General features: G+C 43.8%; 3 protein-coding genes across 16 annotated transcripts in view; 1 reads left to right on the forward strand and 2 right to left on the reverse strand.

Annotated features, from left to right (window-relative positions):
• Positions 1 to 1,219: 1,219 nt before the first annotated feature.
• On the forward strand, positions 1,220 to 4,023 carry LOC106741100 (Golgi pH regulator). 3 transcript variants are annotated; one of them, XM_014612751.1, is made up of 8 exons: positions 1,220 to 1,380; positions 1,915 to 2,078; positions 2,134 to 2,240; positions 2,351 to 2,761; positions 2,850 to 3,031; positions 3,118 to 3,303; positions 3,389 to 3,454; positions 3,571 to 4,023. In XM_014612751.1, exons 1-8 carry the CDS (start codon positions 1,339 to 1,341, stop codon positions 3,769 to 3,771), a joined length of 1,359 nt encoding a protein of 452 aa, XP_014468237.1. In that variant the 5' UTR covers positions 1,220 to 1,338; the 3' UTR covers positions 3,772 to 4,023. The 3 variants fall into 3 exon arrangements, with proteins under 3 accessions (XP_014468237.1, XP_014468238.1, XP_014468239.1); XM_014612752.1 differs by having other exon boundaries at positions 1,288 to 1,715; XM_014612753.1 differs by having other exon boundaries at positions 1,288 to 1,436.
• LOC106741099 (neutral alpha-glucosidase AB) lies at positions 3,927 to 8,300 on the reverse strand. 2 transcript variants are annotated; one of them, XM_014612749.1, is made up of 7 exons: positions 8,199 to 8,300; positions 7,538 to 7,633; positions 7,049 to 7,459; positions 6,635 to 6,961; positions 6,294 to 6,543; positions 4,624 to 6,181; positions 3,927 to 4,506 (listed from the first exon to the last, which is right to left on the reverse strand). In XM_014612749.1, the coding sequence occupies exons 1-7, from the start codon at positions 8,213 to 8,215 to the stop codon at positions 4,394 to 4,396; spliced, it is 2,772 nt and encodes a 923-aa protein (XP_014468235.1). In that variant the 5' UTR covers positions 8,216 to 8,300; the 3' UTR covers positions 3,927 to 4,393. The 2 variants fall into 2 exon arrangements, with proteins under 2 accessions (XP_014468235.1, XP_014468236.1); XM_014612750.1 differs by lacking the exon at positions 8,199 to 8,300 and adding an exon at positions 7,771 to 8,174.
• A 2,306-nt stretch (positions 8,301 to 10,606) lies between these two features.
• The window catches only part of LOC106741054 (chondroitin sulfate proteoglycan 4), a 63,678-nt gene continuing 52,005 nt past the window's right edge, over positions 10,607 to 22,279 (reverse strand). For all 11 annotated transcript variants that reach the window (XM_014612643.1, XM_014612636.1, XM_014612639.1 and 8 more), the window contains 6 exons: positions 21,793 to 22,050; positions 20,178 to 20,375; positions 19,342 to 19,543; positions 16,231 to 18,954; positions 15,591 to 15,997; positions 10,607 to 15,413 (listed from right to left, as the gene is read on the reverse strand). In XM_014612643.1, coding sequence (XP_014468129.1) covers positions 13,449 to 15,413; positions 15,591 to 15,997; positions 16,231 to 18,954; positions 19,342 to 19,543; positions 20,178 to 20,375; positions 21,793 to 22,050 — 5,754 coding nt within the window. In that variant the 3' untranslated portion in view covers positions 10,607 to 13,448. The remainder of the gene's footprint in view (positions 15,414 to 15,590; positions 15,998 to 16,230; positions 18,955 to 19,341; positions 19,544 to 20,177; positions 20,376 to 21,792; positions 22,051 to 22,279) is intronic.

Here is a 22,279-nt window from a genome sequence, read left to right on the forward strand (position 1 = left end):
AGAAACATTTTGCGAATTAAAATTTCCAATTTTGAAATATATTGTGTCGAATGTATAATTGATTTATTTCTTACGGTATGTTACGCAAGTATAAATTAAGATAAGAAATAATAACGGGTATAGAGAATATGTTAGACCCGTTATTTTTGCGAAGAAATAAGGGGTCTACTAACCGCATATTAGACTCGTTATTTTTGTTTGTGACGTTGCAAATTAGTTCCGAAATATCCGCTTCGAGTCGCCACTTTCCATAAGAATGAGGTCGTAATATGACTCAACAATGGATCAGGCGGATCTTCATTTTTTAAGTAGTACTACTCAACGATGAGTTACATTTTATTTATCGTATTGTATGGAAAATAAACAAAATTCAACAGGTTATAACTTCGGCAAAAATTACGCTATTGAGATAATTCGAAAAGCATTGTACTGCTCAATGTTTTCAGTTTAGTAATATTAATATTATAATTTTGTCGCCGTTATTTCTGCTAAGATATGTTGAGTTAAATGAAAAATAACGATCATTCAATTTTCAATCTCTATTTCAGTTGAGTCTTTACATTAAAAATTTATTCTTATAAAGAATTTAATAAATGCTTTATAAAGAAAAAATTTAATTAAGCTTTTCAACCACTTATTGATGAATATCACATGTCTATTCTTTTACCCTTTATAAACAATTGAAGCTGAGACGAATTTTCGTTTCAACGTTAATAACTTGGTAAAATCATTCATCGCAGTCTGTGTATATGTAAATTAAAGGGAAAAGTTTGTACCTTCAAGCAATATAAAGATCATTTATATAGGATTTTTCGTTTTTACGTTACAACTTGACAAACTTTATAAAACACGTTGACATTTGTTGGATCTTAATTTATACCCATATAACGCCGTAAAATATAAGTTAACTGTATATTCGAAAATATATTTCAAAATTGAAACCTTTAATTTATAAAATACTCTGTGAACACGACGTTATCTTTATTTTTATTGTATTTTACTATCAGTTGAGTTTGACTTATCTCTCGTGATCGTGAGAAGTGACTCTTCGATTTTTATGTGTAATATGTATTTGTTATGCTATTAATTAAATAATTAATTAATTAATCAATTAATTAATTAATTAACCAACCACTTATTCATTTAATGTGTTTTTGTCATTATTATCTGCTAGACAAATCTACGATCGAATGCAATATCGAATGCATGGTAAACGTGCGAACTTTCCATATGCATGTGTTTGATGACGTAGCCATTCGCAACTGCTTGTATCCTGTCAAGTACGAATCATTCTGTCGGAGACTTCGCGATGCGAAGTGAAAACCGCGATAGCCGAAGATGGGTTTCCTGGAGGATACTTTCGTGATTCTCGTAACACAGGTGGAAATTCGTTTCCACTGAGAAAATCAGTTTTTCAACCCGGAACCGGTTTATAGGTTATAAAGAGAGTATACGATGGTGTCTTAATACAGTGTATGAAGAATCAAAAAAGAAATAGTTTACTACTGGCAATATTTGATGGTGGAAAGTTTAATGTAAAACTCGGCACTGACAAATTTTTCGATTATATATTCTAAAAAGTTCATCGTCGAGTCTTTGTAACGACGATTTCCTGTACATTTTTAATGTTTATGGATATATATATATATATTTGTCTCCCTCTAGCATATGATATGTCAATGTCGATGATACTGTGACGATGTGAATTATGAAATGTATGTATTTGAGAATACTACAATAAATTTCATAATGGAAGACCTGCGGTTTATTTTATAAAATTGTTGAATCTCACTTCGAATTTCATAAGTTTATCTCATTATTTGGTTTTGGGAAAAAGCTCATCTCACATAGGCAGAATCTTTCCTGGAAGAAAATAACGACAGGTTTTTTATTTATTTCTCTTCCATCTTACAGGTAATTTTCTTCTTAGGAGGATGGATGTTCTTTGTGAAGAAACTGTTCAGGGATTATGAGGTTCATCATAGGCTAGTGCAATTAATTTTCTCAGCGACCTTCTCACTGTCATGTACCATGTTTGAGCTAATTATTTTCGAGATAGCGGGGGTACTGGACTCAAGGTAAGAAATAGAATCCCAATGTGTCGCTTAAGGTACGATATACTGCTTCTCTCAGTTCTAGATATTTCCATTGGAACGCCGGCCTTTACATGCTTCTGTTTATGGTGATAGTACTGATACCATTTTACATAGCATACTTTATCATCAGCAATATCAGATTTGGTAATGTACTTCTGAATGTCCTTTTATACACAATATAATTTTCTGTTTGCCTGTCTTTCTTTTTTCACCGAAGGATTTAACGTCTGACGAATTTATTCTGATCTGTGCAGTAAGACTGAATCTAATACGGCCATTGACAGTCGTCATATACTTTTTCTATCTTTACCTGTTCTGGAAAGTGGGCGATCCTTTCCCCATATTAAGCCCCAAGAAAGGGCTGCTGTCTATAGAACAGGGTGTTAGTCGAATAGGAGTTATCGGTGTCACCGTGATGGCTCTCCTCTCGGGTTTTGGCGCTGTAAATTACCCGTACACTTCGATGGCTTATTTCATGCGTCCGGTCTCTTATGCGGACGTACAATCAATAGAGAGACGACTGCTGCAAACCATGGATATGATTATCGCGAAGAAGAAAAGAATTGCGTTAGCCAAGAAAGGAGAAGCCGACGGGCAGACCGAAGCCCGATCTCGACTGTGGGGGATGTTGAATCCGTTGAGCGGTACGAAGGGAAATCAAGAAAGTAAATATATCTCGCTTCATTCCGAGAGATTCGCGAGTATGTCTCCTTCCGACAGATAGCAATACCGTACATGCATATGTGTTTATAGCTATCAAGCAGTTGCAAGTCGAAGTCGCCGCTTTAGAGGAATTATCGCGACAGTTGTTTTTAGAAGCGCACGATATACAAAACGCGAGAGAACGCTTGGAATGGGCCGCCACTTGGCAAGGAAAATACTTTAATTTTTTGGGTTACTTCTTCTCTCTATATTGTACTTGGAAGATATTTATTGTAGGTGAAAATTCGGTCAACGAAAACCAGAAGGTGAAATTTCCTCTTATCGGGTGAAGTGAATGATACTTACGTCGTGTTTACAGTCTACAATCAACATAGTGTTCGACCGAGTCGGCAAAAAAGACCCGGTGACCAGGGGAATCGAGATAGCAGTGCATTGGATCGGTTTTAATATCGACGTTACTTTCTGGTCACAGCACATCTCTTTCTATCTCGTCGGCTGTATTGTCGTAACGTCCATACGCGGATTATTGTTAACTTTAACAAAGGTACGTCAAATCCGAACACAATATTTCATGCGCGTTTATTTGTAAATTGTATTTATCTTTCTTAATTTTACTGTTCTTGTTTCAGTTTTTCTACGCTATATCCAGCAGCAAATCTTCAAATATTATTGTACTTATACTTGCTCAAATAATGGTGAGAATAACGTATTTTTTCAATTACAAGTCGCTTACGCTCGTAATTCATAACGGAGGTATTTTTAATCGCATTCTAAATTTCCGGTGTTGTCACTTTCGTTTCCATGTTTTTAGGGGATGTATTTTGTATCTTCTGTACTTCTTATGCGGATGAACATGCCGGCGGAATATCGAATCATAATAACGCAAGTCTTAGGAGAACTGCAGTTTAATTTTTATCATAGATGGTTCGATGTTATTTTCTTGGTATCAGCGTTATCGTCGATAGTGTTTTTATATTTAGCTCATAAACATGCGCCAACGGAACGCGTATAAATGTGAAATAGGCACTTTCTGCTGAAAGAAATCGTTACATATATTTTATTAAATCTAAATCCGACGATTTTTTGTTAAACAAATAATCCAAATATTAAAATATTTTTGCTGTTGAACAGCAAAAATGATAGGAAATTATAAATTTAGATATCAACTTCACGGCCAAATGTTGTTTTATTTGGATACATGGTATTTTATGATAAATTTAGAGAAATGTATATTCTCTTAAATTAATTACATAAATGTGTATACTCGTTCAATGTAAAGTAATATTTTTGTTGTAATCAACTATAATAGCCTGGAATATTTATACACTTTGTTTTTCTGGTTTTGTATAATATAAAACAAAGTTGCAAAAATTACACAGGACAATATTTGTATAAACACTTCCCAGCTTTGCGACATTATACATCTTGATTGCATATCTGAAAAACGTTGCAAGCGAATTTTTTTCCCTTACCAAAAAAGATAACAATTATTTCGTTCTCATAATAGCTAAATTTTGCTTCCCTATTGTTTTAACAGATATAATAACCCGGATCACAGCTGAAACATGTATAGTAATAAAAAAGTGGCATTATCGATTACGATTACTGAGTAGATCATGAGTGGAGTCATAATCCTAATGTAATAATTCAATAGTCCATTCTTCGCCCATATTTACAGCTGGTTTACGTATTGTTAATACATTGTTATTTGGATTATATTTAGTCTCCAAGGTTAATTTTCCCATATCTGTAAAGAAATTATGTACATTATTAATACAGTAATAAATATATTATTAATATAGATGTGTACGTTATAAAAGAGACTGCTGTGCGTCATCATGTATATTTGAATCCGACGACTTACTATGAAACTGCAGCTGGGCAGACTTGATTCCTTGAGGCGGATTAGCTATATCTATTCTCTCCAGCCAGCTCAGCGTCTCGTATGAAGCCAACTTATCTATCAGGGTCGAAGTTATCTTATTGCCGGCCAAATTTAGTCTTAGGTACAGGTATTTTCCGTGACGGTACTCGAAACTGGTCTCATCGTCGATATACAGATTACCTCCAGCTTTGCCGTTATTATCGGCGATTACTATTAGCGTGTACGGATCGTTCTTCATGGGGACCGTGCTGCGTCGTATCCTCATCTTTCGCGGCACGATAGTACCGCTCTTTTGGAACACAGGGATCTTGTGGATCGTCACCGGAATATTGACGTACCCCGCTTGCTGATAGGGTTGCATCGTATCGATGTCGTACCACGCCAGCTTGCCTTCGCCTGGGAAGTAAACGGACACTTCGGTGGCACCGGTCTGGAATACCGGGCGTACGAGTATCGAGTCACCGAGCAGTAAATGATCGTCGATAGTGAAGGTTTCCGTCTCGGCCGGGTAGTGCACCCACAGAGGACGTACAACGGGCGAGCCGTTCACTTCGTGTTCGCGGAAGAGGGTGTACCAATACGGAAGATAGGAGTACCGAAGTCTGAGCGCCTCGCGAACAACCTGCGTGGTCTCTTCGTTGAACGTCCATGGTTCCCGTCTCTTCGTCTCGATGTGAGAATGCTGACGGACGAAGGGCAGCCATATCGCCGCTTGATACCACCTGATGAACAATTCGGAGTCCGGATTCTTGAAGAAACCGGCGACATCGGCACCGCAAAATGACATTCCCGATATAGCCACCGAAAGGCACATCGGATAACTCGCGCGTAGGTGATTCCAGTCGGCCATGTTGTCGCCGGTCCACATCGCCGCGTAACGTTGAGACCCGGCGAAGAAGGATCTCGTTAGAACGAAGGGCCTCAGAGAGCCCCCCGACCGACGGAACAAAGCTTCGTACGTTGCACGAATGTACACGTGTCCGTTTATGTTGTGGACATCTCTGTGTTCCCAACCTCCGTAGTGAACGAGATCTTTCAGGGCCGTTATCTCGGGACCGTTGAATACACTGGGCTCGTTCATATCGTTCCAGATGTAAACGTCGTTGGTGGTACCGTGAAACTTGTCCAAACTGTACAGACCGACGTAATATTCAAAGACGTTCGGATTGAAAAAGTCTAAATATGACGAGGATCCGGGCCAGCACCATCCTTCGTAATCTTTACCGTCTCGGTGTTTAATGTAATAGCCCAGGCTAGTGGCGTCGTTATGTAAAAAGTAATTGCTGTCACGTTTAATATGAGGATCGATAATAACCACCAATTTCCTCCCTTTGGCAGTAAGATTGCGTATCATGTCGAGAGGATTGGGGAACTTGCGCGAGTCCCATGTGAAGTATTTCTTACTGTCGGTGTATTCGATATCAAGCCACATAACTTCTAACGGTATGTCGTGTGTATCGAAACCTTCGGCGATTGTTGCAACATCATCCTGATCGTTATAGTTCCAACGAGACTGATGATATCCCAAAGTGAACATCTGAGATACATAACGAAGAAAACGATAAGCGAACATAATGAAGAAAAGGAGAAGTCTCGATAAGTCTCATGATATGAAAGATTTCACTACACTTTACTTATCTTTCACATACCTGCGGCAGAGGAGCTGTGCCAGTTAAAATAGTGTACTGTCTAAACACGTCCAGTGGCTTTGGACCTAGCATGAAGAATATATCGATGACTCCGGACTCGGACATGAAATGAGCATCCACTTGGGACTTTTTGCTGGATCTGGATACGAAATTAACGATGCTTTCTACGACGTTATTGTCTGCACTTGATAAAATATCTACCCAAGTTTCAGCTGTATTATGCCAGAAAACACCCGATGTTCTTTCCTTTCTGAAACATTATGTGAATATATTGTGTGCCAAAATATTCTCATGACTTTTAGGAAGTTCATTAGAAAACTTAATTTGTTAAGCGATATTACCCATGAGCATAGAGAACCGGGATGGCACCGTACAAAGCCATACGTTCGTTCGTTTCATACTCAAATACATCCAGATTATACAGTCTGTACGGATCGGTGGATTTGGTTGACTGCAATGCTAGTGAATCAGCATGCTCCGGCACACCATACGCATGCTCCGATCCGGGAAAACTGAAGTCCATAGCAACAGCCTCCGGCCCAAACGGTTTTGCATCGTGATGCTCCTTGAAGTTCTCTTCCCAAGCACCAGGATCATCATCAGCACCATCACCAGGAAACGTACTGTTATTTGTGTCCACAGCTTCTGGGTTGTCGCTTTGTTCTGATCTGTGTAACAGTATATGTATGATTGATACGTGTTATTCATATTTTATTAAGGGTAAGATAATAAGTCTTGTAGTAATATGAATGTACCTTACTGGCTTAGTACGCAAATGCTCAAATCTCATAAGGCCGCGAGCATTCGCCGATATTGCTAAAACACCTTGGGAGTACAGATCTACTTTAAATGGATTAATGTACAAAACAGCTTTGTTTTCATCCTTTGTTACGGTTATACTCTCAGCAGTCTTTTCCACAGAATCCAATTTCACTGTTTGCGGCTGATCATGAAGCGCATACTCGTTCTCATATCTGGGATGTAGGGGGTGTTTTTCATTAATGTGTAACCTAAACGTGTTCTCCTTCAACGACGTAAGTTTCACCACATAGAAGATATTTGTGTCCTTATTATATAATTCTACAGTGATCATAAATTCACTCTGTACAAGAGTATCTGGTAGAAGTTGATACGGCGTCTTTCCAGATTCCATCTTTCGGCACCGCCTTAGGGGAAAGAAAAACAATAATTACACCAGTGTCTTTCAAACAACCCAATATCTAAGATATAAGGCTGAAACTTACCGGCAAAAACTGCTCTGATCGCATCTTTTGAAGTTATCTCTGTTGACCGCATCGACGATAAATGAAGAACACAATAATACTAAAAATAGAGCCAACCTGAAAAATTCACAAGGACGAGGATATATCGAACTTGTTGCGAGATGTACGACGGAGTGCATTCTATACATATATGTATATATATATGACGTAAATTATAATAATATGCAAAAGCGATGCTCGTCAGCGGGCATTACATTGTACTTTCTTCTTGTTTTACTTCCGGCTTGGTAGTGATTTAAAGCGAGAACACTGCCGCGAAACGCGGCCGCGACGGACTGTAAAACGTTGGCAACAATCGTTTGTAAAACTGTGAAATTCCACTGCTGCGTATGGTGGTCGATATCGTATTTGTTCAGCGACAGATTAGATTAGATCCACGGCCAGCTGCGCGACGTGTTCATTGAGAAAAATATTTATAAAATAAATAATGTATCGCGGGGGGCCACGTCATCGCGATCAAAACGCGGTACGAGCGACGAGCGAAATTTTACATGTACTGAGAGACCGGCGAATTCGTCACGTCCGCTGAGTACGACATGAATGGGCGACGTCCCGGACGCGCGCGATAAATCCGTATCTTCGTTCGTTTGAAGGTTAAAAAGTCGAAAATAATCAAGCTCACCGCACGCACGAAGCCATGTTGAGAGAAGTCGAGACTGAGATATCGCGCACTCCCGCTAACCCGCGTGATTTCGTGCACGATTGATTTTATAGGTGGCGGTACGAGGCTCATTACTGTAAGATGCGCGTCGCAGCAACTTCACGAGAACCGTCATGTAGTTCAATCGAGTTTCACCGACGCGCCACTGATGTGGAACTCTCGAATGAGAACATTTTATCAAGATAAGAAATATATTTATATTTTATCCTAGGATATTATCCATCACTTAAATCGTTCGAAGATGCAGGGAAATAATTTCAAGTACGTTAGCTCGTTATTCTTTTAACAAACACAACTTTTCCACGGCGACCTGAAGTTAACCGCACATTTTCAAACAAAACCGTTTGAACATATCGCTCGATTCACACAATTTTCAGTGCAAATTGATATGGCGAACCGTTACGGTTTATCGCGTCGCGTCGGTTAGATCATACGTGCTTTTAAAGCTTGTCACTGCGCGTTTCGACACCGAGGATGTGAGAATTTGTGAATCCCGATGGCGTATGAATCCTGTCGACCTTCGAGAGCTCTCTAACAAGTTCAAACAGGTTCAATTATTGTTACTGTCCAGATGAAAGTAGCCTGTAACGTAGCACGATGTAATTTATATACACGGTGACCCATTTTAATCGTCAATCAGAGATATCTCCGAAACTACGCAACCTACGAAAAAAATGTTCCGATAAAAGTTGTCGAGGACAGTGAGTGTCATCTATTTGTGCTAATGACCTTGACCTTGAGGTCAGTTTTCAAGGTCATTTCAAGGTCAAGGACACTTTTTTAAATGGAACCCCCTATTTTTAATGCCGGATTCAGAAAGAGCGGGAAATTTTACATCCAGATATGTATCAAAGTATAAGGTTAACGTGACTTCCATAGGTCAAATGAAGGTCAAGAAACCACCCCTACTAAACCCCAAGCAGGCTAAACCACCTAACTCTGGGAACAGCGAGTTTAATCATTTCTTTTTCTTTAAAATAAATTGAATTCCAATCCACAAGTAGACTGACTCACAAGCTCGTGCATTATCTTCGTTGTATTCATGATGTCGACGTTGTCGAACCAGATTTCTATCACGAGCTTATGAGGTAGGTTTCGAACTGCTCAGTTGTTAGGATGTCTTTCATCTGGAAAACTTTTTGTAAAAGCCTTCATGTAGCAAGTTAGTTGTTATGGCAAACTACTATCATATCACTAATTTTATTTGCAAGGTAGCTTGCCATACTGAGAAAGTGGCTTTAAAGAGAGTTTAATTCGTTCAAAAAATTTATAATTAAACTGTACGGGGCAACATTTAAAACTATTAATTCATCAAATCTGAAGTGACGAAATATCTTTCTTACGTTTGAACTTGAAAGTTTTAATGAAAAGTCAAAATATTTTGGAAAATTTTTTTTATCGAATAAATGAGTGAAAAAAAAGTTGGTAACTCGCAATAGGTAAATAACAACGTTCATTTGTTTACATCGATGCAGCGGCGCGAACTGGACGCGGCGCGAACTGGACACAATTACTATAATGATAGATTTTATGTGAATATAGGGAGGGGAAGAAAATGTCCTCCTAATTTTGATTGATATATACATTATTGTTTACATCATTCAAACAATTAAATAGATATTTGCCACCTCTCAGTACTACAAAATTATTATCTTATTCTCATGTTAAATAAAACGTGTCTCTTGTTTACGAAATATAAATCTAATTTTATTGTTTAAACAATATCAGGATAAACAACTTATTTCTATCAAGTCTTTGGTATGATCGGTTTTGATGCTGTCTTGCTATAATTAAAAAAAAATCGCATTTTCCATTTTTTTATTCATCCACGGGAAGAAACTGAAACAAACCTTTGGAAAATAAAAAAACCGAATTTATTCCGAATTTTTAAAACAACACTCTTGACTTCGTCTAAGAGTGAGACGTCTATTCTTTTGTTAATCAAATCAATAATGATTACCGCGAGGAAAATATTTTATGTGTCATACATACCATATAAAACTGATTTTTATTGTTGATTCCATCGACGCGCAAGTTACGTAATACCACATACAAAAATGTGTTACGTAAAATCATTAGCAAATTAAACAGAAATATTCTCATAACTCAATCATATATAATATATGCGTACATGTGTATTTTTAATGGATTTGTTGTATTTCCTCGTTTATCTTTCGTAATAACAGAAATTTTTATAAAATATAAAAACGTGTTATAACGGTTATAAAAAATTTTCGTTTAATTAATAATTAATTAAATAATAATAATAAACGAAATAATAATTAAACGAAAATAATTTTCGTTTAATTAATTTATTTAATAACACGTGTATTTAGTATATATAAAGTAAATCGTAATATTAATAATAATAACGCATTATGATAAACAAGAAAAATAAGTCACATAAAAATGTGCGCTAAATAATAAATTAGACCGTATTTACTTAACATCGCACATTCAATTTATTAGAATTAGAAGAGTAATGCATTCAGTCGGCAGGGAAAATACATTCCTATGGTAATTATATAATATCATAGATTATAGAAGTTTGGCACTCAGATCAGTTCGTTTTTTGATGGATGTAAAAAAGCCTAACGGTTCGTTTCTAGCATATTCATGAATCAACGAACGGGTGTCTTTCTCTCTCTTTCTCTTTCTCTATCTCCCTTTGTCTTTATCTCGATAAAACGTCTTTAATTAGAATCTATCAATGCGTATGCTATCAATCCATGGAACGGTAGTACGTTCTACGCGCGTGTAGGAGAGTGTTCGCATTATATATATATATATATATATATATATTATATATATATCATTACAATTGCTATAATCAACATTCACATTAGACTGCTTTATTAAATACGCTTCTAAGATTCTTTTTAAGGAAGTCGCCATTAATCCACTTTCGGCCAGACGTACGCTCGAGCTTCTGCAGAAGTGTAATGAAATTTCTATTTGAGAATTTTACAACGGCAACGTTATTTAATCTTAACGCAAGCAATCCTAGCAACTTACATAAAATAGGCTCGTGTCGAAAACTAACGTGGCCATTCAGTGACTTCTAACTTAATTTGTGTCGTTCGTGACACGTCGACACGAATATTACTTTTTCGTTTACGTTGACGTGTAATTTTTACGTCTATTTAATAACGATGCTCATCGCGAGAGACATCGGTCTAACGGTTCACACCTGATCATTTCGTATAATTACAATTGCAGGCTAAACGATAATTTACAACGCGGTCTATCGCGTTCGCTTGGCATTGGCCGGAAGCGGATTCGTTGAGTGAGTTCGCGTATGAGGGTAACGTAACGTAAAATTTCTCTTATGAATCAACGAACTCGTCAACACGCCCCCGTCAATAAATTTCTCTCGTAATACCGGAACCGTACACACGCACACACACACACACACACATACATACATTACCCCGTTCATCGCTTATGAATTACGAACTCGCCGCGCGTCAACGACTCGTAGTAGGAAAGTTCAACGGACTCGTGTAAAAAACGACTTGCAGGCTTAGACCGTTAACGATAATTCGCAATTTCAGATACGTTGAACAGTCGTGTTATCTGGCGTCGCCTAAGCAAAGTGTCCTATCGCTCGCTACAGAGACGAATCATGCGGGCAAACGGATGACTGCGCGTCTCGTAGGCGAGATACTACGTAATCCCATTAAAGATAATCGTTGTGACGCTTCGTCGTGAAAGAAACGTTAAAAACGATGATTCGCGGCGGAAGTAACGCTATCGATCGACGGGCCTCGCTCCTACGCTGCGATCGCGACAAACAGTCGATACGATTTCTTCATCTGCTGCATGCTGTACATTTTTTTTTTAACGAGAGCCATAATTCAACGCATTTCATGCCACGTAAAAATAAATCGACTTCGCCGTTTCCACCGATGCGTGTACGCGTTTTACCGAATGAACGAACGAATGTACGAACGTTAATTGTCGATTCAATCGTACGATATGAGCTAATAGGGATAATACCGAGATAGTCGGAGTAACGATAGAATGAACTGAAACGCGAGACCATTTGAGAGAAATGAAAGCTCAACTCAAGCAATACAATGGTATATAAAAAGATATGTCCAAATTGGAGTACAGTCGCATTAATATATTCGGTTGCGCTTCAACGGCAAGAAACGAGTAAGAGGAACGTGCAAGTGTTCGATTGCATTGTAGATATTGGATCGTTTTACGATTCGACAATCCCGAGACTCCTACATTGTCCCGTTTACTCGGTCCTCGGCCTTTATCTACGTAGCTTAAGGCAGAGCGAAAGTTCCGCCTTGGTTTTGATTTCACCTGAAACTTACGACAGTAGGGATCGATAAATGCCATTTTCGTAACTTGGTACTTCTTACTGTTCTAAGTTTACAAAAAGTGTAAAAAGTGGAAAGAGATAGAGAAAAACGTAAAAGATGTTATTATACGGATTCTTCTGAGGGTCTGCACTCTAAAACGAGCCAGTGAATCGACGGACAGATTTCCGGTTTAGAATCGGAATGATTTTTACCGACAGAGATCTCTCTTGGTATCCACCGAATTGCGACTTGCCGTATTCGTTTGCCAGTCAGATATCATATATATACATACACACACACAGACACACATATATATATATATGTGTGTGTATGTATGCATGTATGTGTGTATCGATCTGCCGAAGGGAAGGAGCGTTGAGCGGGTGTACAGGAAAGATCGACGTTGCGATCAGTGGAAAAATGTCAGCAGAATCAGACATCTCTTAGGCACATTGAGCTCGTGATAGCGGCGATAGTCGTGACATTCAAGAAGGTTCTCTAGAATTCTGCTTATATCGTTTTAGGCTAGCGATACACGAGACACTGCGAACTACCCCCGGATCGCGAGTCCGATCGAAAACGTCGATCCGTAGAAGTCTCCGTTCAGAAGTCCCCTCCGTTTGTTCTCTATTTTATTTTCCCCTTTCTTCAAACCACAATCGGACGACACGCCGACACAGTCACCGGGCTGACCTCGCCGCACCATCGACATTTCATCGTCGTTCTCACGCGGCGTCCGGCTTCGAACGACCTCCGTAAATCCCGTGCGCAGATTTCACTTTCCTTAGGCACATCAAGTCCGTGATATCCACGATAGTTTCGATATATAGTTCCGCACGATCGCGAGACGTCGCTACGGCTTCCTTCGCATGAACCGCAACGCGTTCGTCTCCTGCTAGACCCAGTACTGATCCCTCCTCAGCAACGGGTTCTTCTTGGTCCTCTGAGTTGTGGCCGACTGGCAAGGTAGATCGGAAGTGTCGAAGCTACTCCATTCGTCGCCGTCCGCCACCCCGTAAGGATACCTGGCGGACACGTCGACCTCTGAGCCGCTTTCCAGAGGGCTCAGCGGTATCACCTTGCACTGCGGCAACGTCGACGGCAATACCGGCAAAGGCGTGCTCGCCGTCACGCTATTGTGATCGTTGCCGAAGGGCTTGAGATGCGGAGTCGCAGGCATCAGATGATCAGGAGGTCTGGGGAGCGGCATCACACCGACGGCGGGTGTGCTCTCCGGCTTCTCCTCCTCGGCGTGCTTGTACCTGTTGTGCCGACACCTGATCGTGATGATCACCACCACTCCGAGAAGGAAGACGCCTAGCAGCATGCCGAGGATCAGCAGATAGTCGTTGCTCATGTTCGGTGCGATCGCCATCTCGCCCTCGTGACCGACCGGGTCCATCGGGCCGCCTAAGGTGATGTTGTCGTCGTCCGTGTCGTGTCTGATCCTGAACTCGAAGTCGCCCACCGCCGGCTGGAAGATGGACGCCGCCAAGATGAAGGTAAAGCTGTCCGCGATCCCCTCGTACTCGATCGAGGGTATTTTTCTGCAGACGAGATATATCACGCCAGATACGATCTCTTGATGCGAGAACCGCGCCACCTCCCGTTCACGCGTGCCTCTCTTCTCGCCGGACGACGAGGAGCTCCTGATGATCCTCTTGATCTTGCCGAACTTTGGCTTTCTCACGATGGTGTAGAGGGGATTGCTGGTCGTCAGCTTCGCCAAAGGCGTCGCGTCCAAATACCGGAGAGTTATCTGGTTTTTCTCACCCGCCAACGCTATCATCGGGTTCATGATCATGAGCGGTATTACCTTGATGTCCACGCGAATGTGCTGCTGCTCGAAGCCGCTCAAGCGCGCCGACAGTTCCAGACTGTCGTTCAATACCGTCATGTCGGTTTGCATGAACATCACGCTCTTCGACAGCAGGTCGGTCTGCTTGAAGGTCGCCGCGGCGTTGTCCCTCACGTACAGCACTCCGTGCTTCGGATGCGTCATGATTTCGTAGGTAACCAGGTCCTGTCGAGCGTTCGTGTCGAGTTTCACGTTGTTCTCCGATACGAGAGCCACGTTCGAACCTTGTTGTAAGCTCACCGGCCCGAGCACCGTCACGTTCAAACGTATCGGCAGCACGTGGACGTTGAAAACGGTGTAACTCGGATTAAATCGACCGTCCCAGACTCTGAAGTAGAAGGAGGCGGCCTGCAGCGGCCCATTGTGCTCGTACACCACTCGATTGGAGTCCACGTCGTACTGAGAGAACTTATTCACCTGCCGCACCTCCGACGTGTTCTGGTCGAAGGGCAGGAGCAGCAATCTGCCGTACGTCGGTCCCGAGATCACGTCGTAAATGATCTCCTCCGGTGGTGTGTCGGGATCGATGGTGAGGAGATTCTCCCGTGTGATGGTCTGATTTTGATTCTGGACGACCGTGATGTACGGAGCGTTCGTGACGAGCTTGAAAGGCTCATCGTTGACCGGTTCGATGACGACGGGAACGCTGGTGTTGCAGAGCAACACGTGGCCGGGTGTCAGGTACAGGGAGAATTGTATGCGATCTTCCAGAGTGTCCGAATGGTCGTGGTAGTAAGCTATCTTTCCACCCTCGATCTGCGGCTGCGTGAAGGTAGTCACGTTCAGATCCGGCAGAAGCATCACGTGTCCGTGGCTGGGCTGATGAACCAATCTCGAAAGTACCGCCGGTTGCTGGAGCCCGGCGTTGATCTGCAGGAATGACACGATGCCGCTGATGTTCATAATGACTTGCGCGGACCCACCCTCCACGACTCTCACGTTCTTCGCGGAGATGTATCGGTCTAGGCCACCGCTTGAAACTGATATATCTATTTGGAAAACCTGCAATACATGGTATACCGTTAGAAATTAATAACGTTACGTAAAAGTCGAATCTCTTAATTTGCCGGAAGCACGAATAGTATTGATTTGCAAAATTAAACTATTCTGATAGTAGATAAGGGATTCTTTTAAACGATGAAGCTGTCCGTTAAGCGGCTGCTCGGTCATCTTCTATACCTGATTCGTTAAAGCTCCAGCGAAGTGTGCTTCTATGTCGAACGTAAAAGAGTCGTTGGCCGTCAGGTCCATGAACTGCTTGGTGTGCTCGTAAATCACTTTGCTATTGTTTATATCTCTCTGAGTAAATCGCTCGACCTCGAGCCATACGCCCTCACTTGTCTCCATTATAACTTTGCCCAAATGGGGTCCATTTCGCACAGTGTATCTAATCTCTCTCGCTTCGTCTGAACACGTCGTTAATAAAAGCTTCTCCGATATTAATTTCCTGGTGAGGGGGAAGACATTAAGGGGTATATTGTGCTCGATGTTCAAACGGACTGGCTTTGTGGCGACCAAGATCGTGTAAGACTCCGTCGTGTGTACACCGTCGCTCAATACGAAGTTAAACTCCGCGTCGGAACCATCTGAAAGAGCATGGGGCGCTTTCATTATCTCCGTATCGATTATTATACTCGCATGATCTCACGCACGTATATTCCAATGCGGAATTAATCGAATTCGTGCTTATAGTTCGTAATTAATCTCTCGTCAGCATTTTGCGTTATACATGTACGTATAATTATGTAGAAATAATTCGCGTATGTGCGTTTAGATTAATTTTCGAATATAATAACAATATTAATAATAATATACTCACTCGTATGCGTAAACACCACCTGCGACTCGTTGATTTGACTCTGCGTGAAATTATAAATGTCCACATCGGCGGAGTTAATTAATGAAATGTAACCGTTTCTCACTCCGGTCACGTTGAACGTGATATCGCGCGGGTCGGTATCGTTGTCGACTGCCGCCAGATTCGCGGATGTCACGACGACGGATCCGCCTTGCCAGACGTTTATCTTGGTCCGGTTCACCAGCACGGGGATCTCGTCGTTAACGGGCTGAACGGTGATCGATACGTCGAAGGGCTCGCTGCTCTTGTCGCCAGCCGTGACGATCATCTTGAAGGAGTCCGTCGGGAATTCGTCCCCGTTGTGTCTGTAGAGTACGACCGCGGCATTCAGGTGCTTCTGCGAGAACTTCTTCGCCTGAGCGTTCTTCGTGGAGTCGACGATCGTGCCGTGCCTCGGCTTCTCCGCGATCCTGTAATCCGTCACTTTTCCGGCGTAATAGGGCGTCATCACCGAGAAGTTCGACTCATCTAATATCACGCTCTTCCCCTCCACCACGACGAAGCCCTTCGCCTCGACGTAGAGTTTCTCCGGCACTATAACGAAGTTCACGCTCAGACCGCGCAGCCATGTGATGCCGTTGGTAACGTCGACGACGAAGCGGTCGTTCGTCTGATTCATCACCGATTGTACGTAGAAGACGCGACCGTCGTTTATAAGATTCTGCTCGAAGTGCTTTACGGCGTTGACGCTGTATTCCTCCTTCATCTCCTCGCTGTGCTCGTCGTGGATCTGCAGATCCAGATAGCCGTTCAACGGCCACTCCCGCACGTGATAGACGATCTCGGTCGATGATATGTTCGGATGCATTATTTCGAGGCTCTTCCGGCTCAGCAGAACGCTCGTAGCCTCCTCGACGAATATCGTCTTGTTATTCTGGACGATCAACGGCTCCCAGTAGCTCTCCGGGTAGACTTGGATCGCGAACGCGTCGTCGGTCTCTGCGTCCTTCACGTGCACCGTAAACTTAAAAACGTCCTTCGTCAAGGTTCCACCCAGATGCTTGTACGCGACCGAACCGTGCCTCAAATCGTCCTTCGTGAAACTGTTGGATTCTTTATTGTGCTTCAGCAGTATACCGTGCTTCGGTTTCTCCCACACGGTGTACTTGATGTCCTTCTCACTGGTGTACACGTTCGTCTCGATCTCCAGTTCTCTCGGCTGAAGCACCACGGATTTGTTGAATTGGACCACCGAACCGTTGCTCTCGCGCAATCTGATATAAGGCGGACTGGCTTGGATTTCAAGAGCGCCGGTCCGGTAGAAGTGGCCGTCGGTGATACCGAATTCAATTTTCTCGTGTTCGTCACCCTGATGCCGGAAAAGGATCACGCCGTCGTTGATGTCCTGTTGCGTGAACTCGCGTATTTGCACCGTGGGATTGGTAATTCGGTATATCCCGCTCCTCCGGTTGTCCCTCCTGGTGTAAACGAGCTCGCTCGCTCTAGTGCCGATGTCCTTGTCCGTGTAAGCGAGATCCTTGTTGGTAATCAGTTTCTCGCCCTTCAACACGACATGGAAGGTCCTGTCGGCCGTTCGCTCCGGCGGATTGTCGTTCCTCATGGTGATCTCGACGCGGAATCGCCCGGCGTACATGAAATCCACGGGGTCCAGGGACACCGCCACGAACTCGAAAGAGTCATCTTTCGTCTCGGAATCGTCGTGCACGTAGTACACCGTCTGCGTCAACAAATCCTCGAACGTAAAGGACGAGACGTTCCTTTGTCCCTGTGAACGCGAGGTATTCGCGATCGACAGCCAGCCGTGATTCGGTTTTATTGTAAGATTATATATCAGGGAAGATATACCGTATTCCTTCGGATTCACATGCGCGATTCTCAGAGGCACTTTGGAGCCCTCGTCGACCCTCAGGCTCTCCACCCCCTCCAGCGATTTGCCTCCGGCGTTTCTACCGACGTGATATTGGAACTTTAAGTTGGCGTGTATGTCGACGCACTGGGGTGCGTTGACCTTAAACGTTATTTCGTCGAGGATATTGGAGTAAGCGCGTCGGAACAGACGATAGATCAGCCTGCCGGCTTCGATGTCTTCTTGCGTAAAGGTGTCGCTCGAACTGAGCTTGCGATCGGACAGAAACAAATTGCCGTATCTTGGTCCCGTGGTGAGAGTAAAAACAATCTTGCCCGGCGACGTAACTAATGGATTCGTCTGGTACCTCAAGTGGTTGCTCGCGATAGTGATGTTCGGCGTATTGGTGAGATTAACAGGCACCCTTCTGGCTTCCCTCAGCTCGAGATCGATGAAAGTGATACGGAAGTCGTAGGTCTGCTGCGTCTTCACCTCGCGCACACTCGCCTGGAACTTGAAGTCGTCCTGATTAGGACTACCGACGTTGTGATAATAACGAACGATATGCGACTCCATGTCTCGACTGGTGAAGTGGTCGACGTTCATCCAGGTACCGGTGACGTCCCTGGGTTTTTGCAAAACTCCGTGTTGCGGCGGCGAGACGACGTCGTAACGGATGTCGATGGTGTTGTCGTCGGAATTCGTGGCGAACGAGAGATTCGCGGGTGTCAGGTAGGAGAACGAACGGTGCACCACAACGAGGCCGGTGTTATGCGTCAGCTTGATTTGCAACGGGTAAGCTGATACGCGCAGGTTCGCCGGCTGACTGCTTACGATGCCGTCGCTCACCTGCAGACCCAGCATCGCGTTCGGCTTGGCTGCAAAGTTAACATTCGACTCGTTCGTACCAGCGGAATCTCGACGAGAGCCCTGTCGTAGGCTCGGGGAAATGAGAAGCGCTACGCAATAAGAAACCTTGTGTCCAAATGTTGACATTTTCTTGTATTACTGACTTTTGGTCATTACTTCAATGTAAAATTAACATACAGCTGATACGTTACTATTTCCGTGACGTTTGCATGTGTGTTATATCTATGTCAGTTTAGTTTTTTACGCATCATTTAAAAACGAAATATTACCTCGAGTTCTCTTAACACAATCGCTCAGCTAATTTAACATGCTGCGTTTATTACCTCAACATTGGATGTTAAAACGATATTCGAATTTAACTTTCGAAAAAAGGACGCAACGTTCGCGCTCATTACCGTTTCCGCGATGCACGTAAGCGATGAGACCCTGCATCAGTTCGGCCTGCGTGAACGTGTCGATATGTCGGAACGGGGTTGTGACTCTCTCGATGTGGCCGGCGTCGGTGTCCGCTCGTAAAACCGTGTAGGTCAGCATTTCCGAGGGTGTGTCGTTGTCTATCGCCCATATTAGCTCCTTGGTCAGTGTTTTCCTCGTGCCCTGCGAAGAGTATCAGCGTTTTTCGCGCTTTCGCACGCCCGTCCGTCTCGTGCGCGACGTGGAGAGCGCGGTGTATCGAGCGATTTGCACTACACAATCGCGGCGGACGAAAAAACGGCTATTCCCGCGCGTTGACGCTAAAATCAAACGGGGAGGGGGACGTCGATTGCCGTGGCCGCGACAATTTCCGCCTTTGTATCGCCGATCATCGCTATTCCGAGAATGTACATCCGGATCGAAAGAAATGTGCACGCTCGCTCGCTATGTGCGGCCACGCGTATACGCAACACACACACACACACGCATATCGCGTGTATCCTCGGGCTTACACGCGGTTAATTAAGAGCGATGACCGGCGCGCGAGCGAGTTAAATCGATTTCACCGCGGCTAAATTGCCGCGTTCTCCGAAGATGCATGAGCCACAAATAAGCTCCTATTTCATTCGGCCTCTGTTTAATTGATTCGGTTAGGTGGCGTGAAGCGGTGGTTGTTTCGGCCGGCGAGACGCAACGTGTTTCGAATTATCGCATTGTCGCATTGGGCGTTCGTGGAAAAAGTGTGACGGAATGAGCGGTCGGGGGGGGGAGAAGGAGACGAGCTCTCTCTCTTCTCGAGTTTATTTTCGTGTCTTACTTGGGCCAGACGCAGCACTTTCGCGGTCGGTATCTCGAGCAACGGAGGGTCATTGACAGGAGTGACATTAACGTGAAGAGGAAACCTGAGGCGTCCTTGGAGGTATCCTGGCAGCGTGTAGCCTGTCCCGGCCACCAATGTCAGTTCCAGAATCATGCTGTCCTCTGTGGTTTCGCTACCGTCGTGCGTGTACTGTATCTGTCGAGGAAGTCAATTATCATAAGGATAAACGCTATACATCATGCGCCTAATGTGGAGGAATCGCCGAGACCGGGGGAAATTAACGGTAATACTAAGACGAGATCCGTAACACGGGCAGACAACGGTACTTCTGAAAGCGTTTAATAGACATTTCCGAATCGCGCGAGCTCGAGGATTAAGTGACGTGGCGTCCCGGTCTTACGCATCTTCCGTGTTCGCGCGCGTCTTATAAAGTAAATTTGCACACGACGGGGAGATCGCGCGCGAGTGCTACTAATCTGTCGTGCAGTATCGGTTAGACGCGACCTTACAACGAAAGAGGAGTGTGTGGACTTTAAACTTGCCGCAGCTCCCGCCACGGGAATCTCGAGCGGGTGTGCACACACACACACACACGTATGTATGCCACGTCGTGCTACAGAATCAGAATTAATCATGGACGAGCACGTCAGAACGCCCGACTCGTGTTATCCTTTCTGCCGTTCGATCTAACACTCGAGATCGACCGCGGTTGAAATTAATTAGAGCGACGGGGGTTATGCCTGCAGTCGTTGATTAGCATATCGAGTGGGCGTCGTCGGTCGCCGATCCCGCGAGACGCGAAAGAGAGAGAGAGAGAGAACGAGTGGAAAAGGCAGGGGGGGGTCGCCTTTTTATCCCCCGTTCTTTTTGTAACGATTAGAAAGTAATTGGCGGCAGGTAACGAGAGTCGATGGCACGGTACGGTATAAAAAGCCCGATACGCGATTTAACGAAAAACCATTAATAAGTGGTGGCGCGGCAGTTTATAAATAGAGCACTGTCGCTAGATAAATTGAGTGTGGGTTAGCGGACGACGAGAACCACGGACGGAGCTGTCCGACCCTCCAACGGTTCTAAAGTTAGTCCTTATGGCGCGTACTATGTATAGCAACGCGTGGTCCTATGACGAACTGGAAGAACACATGACTTTCCACGTTCCTCCGCACCTTCTACGGCCTACGGGTCGGTCGGCCGGCCTGTACGGGACGGAGCGTTTGGTCACTTGATATTAATTAACGTCAGGTCGACCGAGTTTCGTCTTTTACACGTGTTTCCGCGAAACTCCTCGGCGATCTTTCGGGGCTCCGTCGTCGTGCGCACGTGTGACCGACGGGCGAACGTCGCGGCGATCGCCGGTCGTGGCTGAACTTTCGTGTAACACGGTGAAAGACATTTTGTACTTGTACGTGAAAAAATCGGTCCTTGTTAAGATTTTTGTGTTAAATTTTTCACACGCCCGTTTGTTAATTTAACATGTTTTTATGTCGTCTCAATATTTTAATTTGTGCGGACCGTTTGAGAAATGTGTTGAATTTAACAGAAAATTATTTACTTGTGTAACGAATTTAACGTTCGACGGATTCGGTAGATCGATGGCCGGTCGTACTGTTACCTTGTCTGATCGATTGATATCCTGTAACGTGAAGGAGTGATCGCTCCGGGTCGTTAGCGGGTCGAGCGTCAGTGTGCCGTAAGTCGGTGGCGTTACCAAGGTGAATACGACACCCTCCTCTCCCACGCCGTATTTAGCAATGTCCAGCACCATCCCGATATTTTCGCTCGTCACCTCCACACACTTCCCCTCGGAAACCAGTATAGGACTCAGCGAAAGAATTTCCAGGTTTACGGGCAGAGTGCCGTTGGAGTAGATCTGCAAAGGTGCCGTCGTATCGACTTTTTACATTCTACCGAAACGCTCCTCGTCGGGATATCGTTTCAACGTGCGCTTCGTCGCTCGAATATCTCCCCGGATCAGAAAACCGGTCATTTGCGCGATTGACACGGATAAAACTAAAATGGCCCTCCTATATATCTCGCGTATAAATGACGCTAGTTGGGCGAACAAGGGCCAAAGAGCGGCCTATATGCGCGCTCTATCT

The sequence above is a fragment of the Dinoponera quadriceps genome, unplaced genomic scaffold (genome assembly GCF_001313825.1).
Source record: "Dinoponera quadriceps isolate SergipeBrazil2010 unplaced genomic scaffold, ASM131382v1 scaffold367, whole genome shotgun sequence".
Lineage (NCBI taxonomy): Eukaryota > Metazoa > Arthropoda > Insecta > Hymenoptera > Formicidae > Dinoponera > Dinoponera quadriceps.

Coding starts and splice junctions, on each gene's coding strand:
- LOC106741100 (XM_014612751.1), top strand. CDS start 1,339: ATGGGTTTCCTGGAGGATACTTTCGTGATTCTCGTAACACAG. Junction 2,241..2,350: donor CATCAGCAATATCAGATTTG/GTAATGTACTTC, acceptor TGATCTGTGCAG/TAAGACTGAATCTAATACGG. Junction 3,032..3,117: donor GTACTTGGAAGATATTTATT/GTAGGTGAAAAT, acceptor TCGTGTTTACAG/TCTACAATCAACATAGTGTT.
- LOC106741099 (XM_014612749.1), bottom strand. Junction 6,962..7,048: donor TTGCGTACTAAGCCAGTAAG/GTACATTCATAT, acceptor ACTGTTACACAG/ATCAGAACAAAGCGACAACC. Junction 6,182..6,293: donor GCACAGCTCCTCTGCCGCAG/GTATGTGAAAGA, acceptor TATGTATCTCAG/ATGTTCACTTTGGGATATCA.